The sequence below is a fragment of the Passer domesticus genome, chromosome 27, assembly GCF_036417665.1.
Source record: "Passer domesticus isolate bPasDom1 chromosome 27, bPasDom1.hap1, whole genome shotgun sequence".
Lineage (NCBI taxonomy): Eukaryota > Metazoa > Chordata > Aves > Passeriformes > Passeridae > Passer > Passer domesticus.
This window is the reverse complement of record NC_087500.1, coordinates 2,967,250-2,977,208: the sequence shown is the minus strand read 5'-3', so window position 1 is coordinate 2,977,208 and position 9,959 is coordinate 2,967,250. Positions and strand designations below refer to the sequence as shown.

Sequence of the window (9,959 nt, the reverse complement as noted above, 5' to 3'; positions counted from 1 at the left end):
CCTGACTGTTCTGTAAATCCCTGGCTTTGCAGGAAATCAGCTTTATACTGTAGCTGAAAATCAATGAGTCTTTCTAGAATTAATCATTGTTTCTACTTTATTAACAATGTATTTAAAATTAAAAATAACAGACTAATATTTTTAAAGCAGTATTACTTCTCGTTCTCTACAAGTTAAAACATTGCATAAATAATTTTCTGGAAAAAAAAATAAATATGTAATTCACTCTCTGAAATGATCCCTTTTCTTTCTAGGTTCTGATCCCACATAAAATAACTGAAAAATCTATCAACATTTCACATTTCCACAGTTTATATTATTCCAGCATAAATTCTACAGGATGTATACAGTATGTGACAATTCACTTTCTAACAATATCCTTTAATGTAAAAACACAACCATTAGTCTGAGTGTTGAGAAGCTAAGTAAAGGAAAGTTGCTGCCAAACTAAAGACTTATCAAAGCTGCACGTCCTAAAGACTTTTCTAGAGGAATCCATGACTTAGCAGAGGCTCACTTTTAATGCAGAACCAGCACCTTACTCCCAGAGCTTGGTTTGCACAGTTTTAGTGCTGCAGAGTGTGTGGCCAGAGACTCCAAACTCTACAGAACAGAAAATGTAAATGGATGTATCTAAGCTGATATTAAAGTCAAACGTGTTCTACAAATAAGGAATAATCAGTATATTCTATGTACTCTATGTTAAATAGTGTTAGCTGTTTGCAGGACAAACATCAGTGAGGTTATCTGGTTTGAGAGGAGCATCTTCTTCATAAATCTGCTCCACTTAGGAGAATTTGTTGAATTGTCCCTAAAGCAAATCATTGTTCCTAAATCAACATGATTTTAGTTGCCAAATCTCAGTTTTGAATTTGTCGACCCCATAATCTTTTAATTAAAATTATGAAATGGATTTGTCACACTTTTACTTCTACTAGTGTCACATTTTGATTTGAGAGGAAACACTGGTGCATGAGGACATCTGATCATGTGTTCATTTCCCAACAATTTGACTTCATCCACCAGAACTTGAAATCCCTGCTGCCCCAAACTTTCTAAGGCTCCTTCAGAGACTGTCCTGGTGCTTCCCTAATTGCAGCCTTGTCCTGCATCCTTGTCTGGGGAAGGGACCTCAGGATTCTTTTCCCATAAATGAGTGGAATAAAGCAAAGTGTGATTGTCCCCACAACAGCTTCACTTTGCCTCCCTGCTCGTCCAGGACACACAAACTGCCATGGACCTCAAGGGGTGCCTGTCACCCTGATTTTTTAAGATTTTCTAAGTCTTCTGTTGTTTACATTCTTGTAATGAACTTTCTCACACACTTTCTGTAAATAACTCATTGCTTTGCATTCTTTTATGGAGGAGGAGAAATGTGATGGACTGTTGGTTTGTCCAGTGTCATTGGAGAGGTGGCACTGTCACCCCCCAATCCACTGCCACTTTTGGAAATCTATAAATGCTGGAATCAGGAATGAAAAATTCTCTTTTTGCCTTGAGAGAGCCGCGTGTCCCTGTCGTGTTTTCCCATGCCATACAGTGACAGGTGCCTCCAGCCGCCTTTACCCCACTCTCTCACCACACCACAAGTGCTACAACCTGACCGATTTTTTGCCTATGTGAGCCTTTGACCCAGCTTAGCAGAAGGAATTGGAACCTACTGCAGTCAGAACATCACGCTGTGACCTCTGAGTGCCTTTTGATGGTTTAACAAACATCCGCAGCGCCAGTCCGTCCCACCCAGAGCCGCCTCCTTCCTAATACGCATTTTCCAGCTCGTGCTGGTTGGATTTACCGCTCCTGGCTCTGGCCAGGTGCGGCTTCTTGTTCTTCTGGGGCCGGGCGCTGTCCTTGCCGAAGTCCTTGAGCTCGGACTGGTTGTGGTAGCGAGTGTAGCGCTTGCACTTGCAGGAGGTGGCCGCTCGGAATTTGTAAGTCCGCGTTTCCTGCTGGGGACAGGCCATGAGGACGCGCTGGGTGCGGCTGTGCGCGGGGATGCAGCGGAAATCCAGCGCGTTCTGCCGCCACCACTTGCCGCGGCCGATGGAGTTGGGCAGGAGGTGCGAGGGCTCGCACTGGCCCGAGCACAGCAGCTCCTTCACCGGCTTCAGGCTGCGGCACGGCCCGTCCGTCAGGAACCGCGTGGTGCGCACCTCCCGGCAGCTGAAGGCGGCATCTGCGAACAGGGAGCGCGTTAGTGCTGCTCTTCCCTTCCTCTAATCCGTCATTCCTGTAATCCCTCATTCCTGCTCTTCCCTTCAGTGCTGCTCTTCCCTTCCTCTAATCCTTCGTTCCTGTAATCCTTCATTCCTGCTCTTCCCTTCAGTGCTGCTCTTTCAGTGCTGCTCTTCCCTTCCTCTAATCCGTCATTCCTGTAATCCTTCATTCCTGCTCTTCCCTTCCTCTAATCCGTCATTCCTGTACTCCTTCATTCCTGCTCTTCCCTTCCTCTAATCCGTCATTCCTGTAATCCTTCATTCCTGCTCTTCCCTTCCTCTAATCCTTCATTCCTGTACTCCTTCATTCCTGCTCTTCCCTTCAGTGCTGCTCTTTCCTTCCTCTAATCCTTCACTCCTGCTTTTCCCTTCAGTGCTGCTCTTTCAGTCCTGCTCTTCCCTTCATTCCTGTTTTTTCCTTCATTCCTGTTCTTTCCTTAAATCTTGCTCTTTCATTCCTACTCTTACCTTCAGGGCTGCTCTTCCCTTCCTGTAATCCTTCATTCCTGTAATCCTTCATTCCTGCTCTTCCCTTAATGCTGTTCTTTCATTCCTGCTCTTCCCTTCATTGCTGCTCTTTCAGTCCTGCTCTTCCCTTCATTCCTGTTCTTTCATTCCCGTTCTTTCCTTAAATCCTGCTCTTTCCTTCCTGCTCTTCCTTTCAGTCCTGCTCTTCCCTTCATTCCTGCTCATCCCTTCCTGTTTTTTCATTCCTGTAATCCTTCATTCCTGCTCTTCACTTCAGTTCTACTCTTTCCTTCATTCCTGTTCTTTCCTTAAATCCATTTCTTTCAGTCCTGCTCTTCCCTTCCTGTAATCCTTCAGTCCAGCTCTTCCCTTCATTCCTGCTCTTTCATTTTACATCCTGCAAAATCCTGTTCTTTCATTCTTGTAATCCTTCATTCCTGCTCTTCCATTCAATCCTGCTTTTCCTTCTCTCTGGGCTCATTCCCTGCCAGCTTTGAGGAAGCACCCAGACCCTGATCCTTACCCTAACCCCCCATGCCCTGGCTGCCTGAGCTGCCAGTGGGAAGGAGCAACAATTTCGGGGAATAAAGGTGTTTTTAAGGGTTTATTTTACTTCTCATTATCCTCCTCTGATTCTGTTAATAAAGTCATTTTGTGCCTCTAAGCCAAGCCTGTTTTGCCCTTGGAGCGGTTTTCTCCTGGTCCTTATCTCAAACCTCCAGACCTCCAGCTCAGTTTCTCTCACTCTTATCAAGTGCTATAATCTGTCAGATTTTTTTGTTCATTTTTCTCTCCTCTGCCCAGCTGTGGCAGGGGAGGGTGGGTGAGTGGCTTTTGTGGGTGCCTGGTGTTGGGCCAGTGTCAAACCACAACAGCTCCTGCAGCAGATCTCTCTCTGAGCTAGACACAAACTGAATGTCTTGAACAGCAGATTTGCAGGGGAAATACCTCAAAATGCTCACTCATGCAGCTGCTGACTATTAAACCCTTCAATAACAATGTAAAAATTGGTGAATAAAATCCACCAGATACATTTAATGTCAGTGCTGTGCAGGGGGAAATGGAGCAGCTGGGAATTTTTGGCAATATTCTCCTGGCTCCATTTACCTCCACTGCTCTAGTTTAACTCTATTGACTTTAGATGTTGACTCCAGATTTAAATTCTTTTGCAACAACAACAACAACAAAGTGTTCCTTAAGTGATTTTTAGCTTGCACGATGTGTTCCAGGTTAGAGAAATCACAGGTAACAACAGCACTAAGGAATTCCCTCTCTTCAGGCAGCAGCTTTTCCAAATTTCCTACTTTGTGGTAATTCCACATGTCCCACAAAGCTCCTCTGAGAGAGCTAGAGGCATCTTGTGGCTATTGGGAACCTTACAGATGTTTTCCTCTCCTTTTTCTCAATGGATAACTATAGGCAAATGAAGCATTAGAAAAGTCAAGATTTCTTAGCATTAAGTATTTAGAAACTTTCCAGTTGTAGGAACATAACTTTTCCAAAAGAGGCTCTTTTCCCTTGATTAATTGACTTGTTGGGAAGACACAAAATTTGCTTTTTAAGTGTTTATCAAATAACTTCATCAGAAATTATTAATTTACATTTGTTATTCATCTACATTAATGTTCTTCTGTTAGTCAAAAGGACAGATTTAACTCAGGAACACTTTGTGGTGGAACCTTCAAAGGTCAGCTCAGAGAAGGCTGTGTCTGTTCTCCTCACTGTGTACGAGGTTTAGTTCAGCAAAAAGGAATTCTGACCCTGAATCATTAATGACACAACAGTATTTGTACAGACATTTTCAATTTTGGTTTTCCTGTGAAGTACAGAAACAGGATTTTCAGTGCTCAGATTTATATTTGTCAAAGTACAGCTAGCAAGATTTCATTTTTTAAAATTTTTCAGGACTGCATTAATGGAATTGAGCAAACCTTGCCAGCTGTGACAAAAATACTGGCACCTGAACTCCACATGCACTTCAGTCTCACACTCCCAGGTTTCCTAAGCAGCTAAGAAAATTCTGCCTGTAAATTAAAAAATGTGTTGATTAAGGTGCATTGTATGCACAGGCAGTTAAATACCCAGGCACTTGCCTCAGCTCTTTAGGTGATATTATCTGCATTTATGTCCTGTCCTGTGAATGTGCAGGTGCAAAATCTCTGGTGGTCTGCTGCAAATGTCCCAGAAAGGTTTGGCCACTTTGCATCATAATTTTGATTCTTTATGTTAAAAATACAAGACCATTATCTTAAACAACTGCCCACTCTCCTTCAGTCTTTGATTTCTTAACTTTCTGTGCTTTCCACTTAGAAAAATATGCACAAATCAGTGGGGCAGGGTCCCAGCTGATGGCAGAGAGTAAGAGGCTAAAAAATGAAAGTATTGAGAAAAAAGTCCAACCTGCTCTGACCTGGAGGTTGGTGGGGCTGCCTGGGAGGAACTGAGTGCTCCCCCTCTTAGGAATATGAGAAACGTTTAAGGTTGCACTCTCAAAAGCATTACTTTTAAAATTTTCTTTTACAATATTGTTAACCCTCTGGTTTTAAATGCCTTAAAGACAGCTGCAGCAGAAATTCACAATTGCCTTGCAGCTGTCCCCAGAAGAAGGAGGCTGGCTAAGATCTGCAATGCACAAAGTGGAAATCCTAAGTTTCATCTGTGCCTGTGCTGCTCTGTGCTTTGTTCTGTGTGTCTGGAGCACCAAGCTTGCTCTATTTTCCAGTGGAAAACTTTTTTAAAGCTACTTTTCTCTGTTTGGGGTTAGCTTGCCCTCTTCTGTCTCTCCTCAAAGGGCTGGTGTCCTGCATCACTGCCAAAGATGGGCACTTGGTCAAGTGACAATGGATCTTGAAGCATTTTTGGCTGCTGGAACTGGTTGAAGATCTGTCAGTGAGCAGCACACCTCTCTCATTTAGCTGAACACAACCTCAGTGTGCCACTTTTGGTGTGTGATCTGTCACAGCTGGTGGATGTTCCTAAATATTACAAATTTATATTGTCTCCACTGTCAACCCATTCCCCCATCCTAATATTAAAGAGGGAAAAAGAACTTCTGATATTTCCTCACAAAACGCAGAGAAGTGTTAAGCAATATCTACTACAGGTTTTATGTGTTGGAGCTGTCTGCAGAGTGGCAATATTCAACAGAGAGCTGATATTTGCCTCAGTAAACTCCAATATATTCTTTCTAATGTTTATATCCATACCTCTTCAACAGTAAATCCCTATCACTTAAAGCAGCTGGGCCTAAATTGTTAATAAACAAACATAGATGATGACAGTATTCTTTTGCAAAGTGTCTGTTAAGATCCAAACAGTAAAAATGATATTTTTCTTACCGCTGAGGTCTGGAGTTTGCTGTATGTGTCTTCCTCCATGTTTTGCCTGATTCATGGTGTTGTTGTTGCTGAAAGTCGGCTCCATTGGCGTTTCTGGATTTTCAGTGATCTCAGGAATGATTTCTGTAGCATCATTTTTAAACATCTGCCAGCCTTGCACAGAGTGAAGTGTGATTTGTGTCAGGACACAGACAGCACACACAGCCCAAGGGATCTGCATGGTCACAGATCAGCTTTTCAGCACCCTGACAGCCTCAGATCCTGGGCAAAGGCACATTATTCCCCTTTTTAAAATCCCTTTTAGAACCAAGCCAGCCAATGACTATACAAAGTGGGAAGGGCCAGACAACTCATTCATCTCAGCTTTTGTCAGTGTGAAATAAAATGGGTGTGTGGGGGTGGGTTAGTGACAATATTTTACAACTGTTATGCAAAAACTTCTCTTAACTACCTCATTTCTGAGCCTGGCAACAAAAGGTGACAGACAAGACGACAATGAATTGCAACCTGACAAGATTTTCTGCAGTTTTTCTCTAACAATGGTGCAATTAAAACCTGCTTCTGCCTCCATCCATATTTGAAATTTTGGCTATTGTCTTTTCCAAAGTTTTTTTCAGAATTTTACATTTTGCTGTTGTTGTTCCTCTTCTCATTGCTCGCTGTATAAAGTGAGGAAATCTAGAAACTGTAGCTCAGTAATTCTGCTTTTCAGTCTGTGCTGGAAATTATTAGGGGTAGGGTAGATTTTTTTTTTCTCTCCTTTCCAAAACAAGGAGCTCTACATTTGTTTCACAAATACACTGGAAGAAACAGGGAAGAGCTTCATTTCAATATGAGAAGTTGTTATGTTTACTTTTCCTTAAAAATAGTTTGCTTGGATTTTTTTTTTTAGCTTAAACAGCCACAATTTTGTACATCATAATTTTTGATCTGCTCTTTCTCACATTTTTAACTCTTGGGAAAAAACACCTAACACATGTTGGCATTTGCTTTATGTTCATTGCATACTACTACTTGTGAGATATGTTGAATACAGGACATTTGCTTGTTTTAAACACAAGAACTTGGCCAGACTGATTTCCAGCCATGATATAACCAACAAAAAGAGAAAAATCATCATTTTAGGTCTAGGGCATTTATGCTTAAGATGCATTCATGTATCATGTTTCAAAATCTCCAATGTGGTATTATTCTTCCTTGCAAAAACAAGATGATAGTGGTGAAAATATGATAATTTTAGTGTCTCAAGACCACATATACTTTCAAATGATTTGCTAAATACATTAATCAGAAAGCCTTTAGGAAGGGTAAGATACCACACTGAGCTTGTCACAGCTCCTGAAAACAAAATCTTTGCTTGAAGCAGTACAGGGACACGTGTGTGCTCCTGCCATGCTTGTCAGGAATCAGGAAAGGAAATTATGTCTGTAAATAAAAAAAAAAGTGTTGAATAAGGTGTATTGTACCTCCATAATGCACAGGCAGGTAAATGTCCAGGCACTTGCCTCAGCTCTGTAGGTGATCTTATCTGGCTGCATTTATGTTCTCTGTGCATTTATTTTCCTGAGACTTCCTCGGGAAAATATTTCCTGCAGCAGAGATTCCAAACTGACTCAGTCTGACTTTCCCCTGTGACTGCAAGGCTCAGAATGGTTTGCACTCCATTCTGCCAATTCCCCTGGTGGGGCACAGCAAAGAGGTGCCAGGAATGCAAAGTGTGGTGTGCTGTCCCTTGGTGTGCCCTGGATGATGAGCAGCAGCAGTGACAAGGGGACATTTCACCCTTTCATCCCCACACAAACCCCAGCAGCTGCAGCAGGGCGCTGAGGCTGAGCCTCAGCACTCCCCTCTCTGCCAGGCCCCTGTCCTGAAGCACTGGCATCTGAAATATACTGGAAGGTGCTTTCCTTCCTAGATTTTTGCTCAGCCAAAATGAGAAATCAGCATTTTCAGAAGTGCTCTCCTTTTCAAATACTCCAAAAATGAGAAATCAACATTCTCAAAAGTTCTCTCCTTCCCAAACACTCCAAAGAATATCTAAAAGAAATCATGCATTGTGTTTCTCACTGCAGTGTGAGTTCCCCTTCCTCCTTTCCTCCAGCCTTAGGCATCCAACCACCCAAAACAGAACCAGAACAGCGTCTCAGAAATGACTCTGTTTATGGAGGAAAACAAAACACTATTTTATTTCTACAACATTTTTTCTCCTCAGCCAGTCGGGAAATATTCTTAACACATTCTTTAATACAGACTGTTGTCAAATAATTTGCCTCCAATATGCTGATTATTTTTCTCTATCATCATTACCACCATCATCATCATCATTGGCAATGATTATCTTTAATTAACTTCCTCCTTTTGTCAAAGCAGTTAATGATGGTCTCACAAATACAGGAAACCAAACTCCCAACTACTGCAAATGTTCTTCTAAGCATATTTTTGCTTACTTACATGTAGTAAATCTATTTTTGGCTTAGAGCTAAACTGAACAAGTTGTGAAGGACTCGAAGTCCTGAAGGAGCAGGAGCTAAACAAGGATTTTGGTATTATTTTTGTCAGGCAGGAATAGCTCCATGTGTGGGTACTCTCCAAGAGAGCCTTGTCCAAAGTGACATCAGAGCTGGTGGCAGCAGGGAGTAGAGCAGAAAAGCAGAACAGGAGAGCAGAACAGAGAATTGGAATTATGGGTGTGTAGTTGATTAGAAGTGTGCAATATCACAGGGTGGAAAACTTTAAGAGTTTGGGGTTTTAGAATACAGAAATAAATATGAAGAAAGATGGAGGTTTTAGGGTGGAGACTGGTTGTTCTTCTTTACCTTCTTCATGGGTTTGGGTGGTATTTTGGAACTGGACAGGAAAGTCCACATTGCAGGCTTTGAGGGATCAGGTACTGGGTTAAAAGGGAAAATAATCTAGGTGTCATTTCTTAATTGGATAGTTTAGCCTTAAAAGACCTTGTAACAAGAGATAGTTGGCCATTTTGTGCCTTGCTAATGAAGGGCTGCAGAACTCAGGGTTGTGAGGCTGTTTCATTGATAAGAAACAATAAACACCTGAGTCTGAACATGAACTATCATCTCAAGTGCCTTCAATGCAGACCCAGAGAAACCAAAAACCCCCAGCCCCTCCCCAGCAGAAAAGGCCTCAGCTCTGTGCCTGCCCTGCCCAGCAGTGACAAAATCATCTCTGTAAGATCCTCACTGTGCCCAGCACAAACCCAAAACACAGCCCCAGGCAGACACTGGGATAAAGTTAACCCCACTGAGCCCAAAGCAGTGCCCTGTTCTGAGGAGGAATCAGAGCCATCAGGAGCTCATTGTTATCTCCTACTCAGCCTGAGCCCACTGCTGCTTCTTTCTGAACTCCAGCACCTTTCCTGAAACACTGGCATTCAGCACTGCAGTGCAGGCAGGCACAGCTAAAGCAGCTCCTGAAACTGCTTCAGTCACTTCCAGCTTCAGGGGCTCACACCTGGGCCAGGGGTTCTGCTCAGCCCCCAAAGCTGTACAGGTGCAGCTCCAGCTTCTCTGTGGACAATGGCTCAAACCCCACACACTGCCCAAGAACTCTGGTGTTGACATGATCAAAATTCTGAATTTTGACATGATCAGAATTCTGTTTTGACACGAACCTTGCTTCTCAAACAGTTGTTTGGTTTTCTGTTTTCTTTCCCAATCAACTTTCAGCTGCCCCAGAATTCTGCAATGTCACAGAGTGAACAAAACAGTCTGAATGCTGTGGTGTCATCTCCTGCAAGAAGCCAAAATAAATGTATTCTTATTCTCCACCAGAGACTGCCAAGTCATTCTGGTGGCCTGTCTTTTTCAGTGGTAAGAATTCAGTGGATTCACACAGCAGCAGAGTTCAGGGATGGCTCTCCAGGCAAGAAGAACAAGCCTACAGCTCCATCTGGTGAGTCAGCCAGCCAGCAACACCA

General features: G+C 42.8%; 1 protein-coding gene across 1 annotated transcript; it reads right to left on the bottom strand.

Moving 5' to 3' along the window:
- Positions 1-373: 373 nt before the first annotated feature.
- On the bottom strand, positions 374-9,859 carry SOST (sclerostin). The gene is made up of 2 exons (XM_064399765.1): positions 6,023-9,859; positions 374-2,176 (listed from the first exon to the last, which is right to left on the bottom strand). Exons 1-2 carry the CDS (start codon positions 6,240-6,242, stop codon positions 1,758-1,760), a joined length of 639 nt encoding a protein of 212 aa, XP_064255835.1. The 5' UTR covers positions 6,243-9,859; the 3' UTR covers positions 374-1,757.
- Positions 9,860-9,959: the final 100 nt, after the last annotated feature.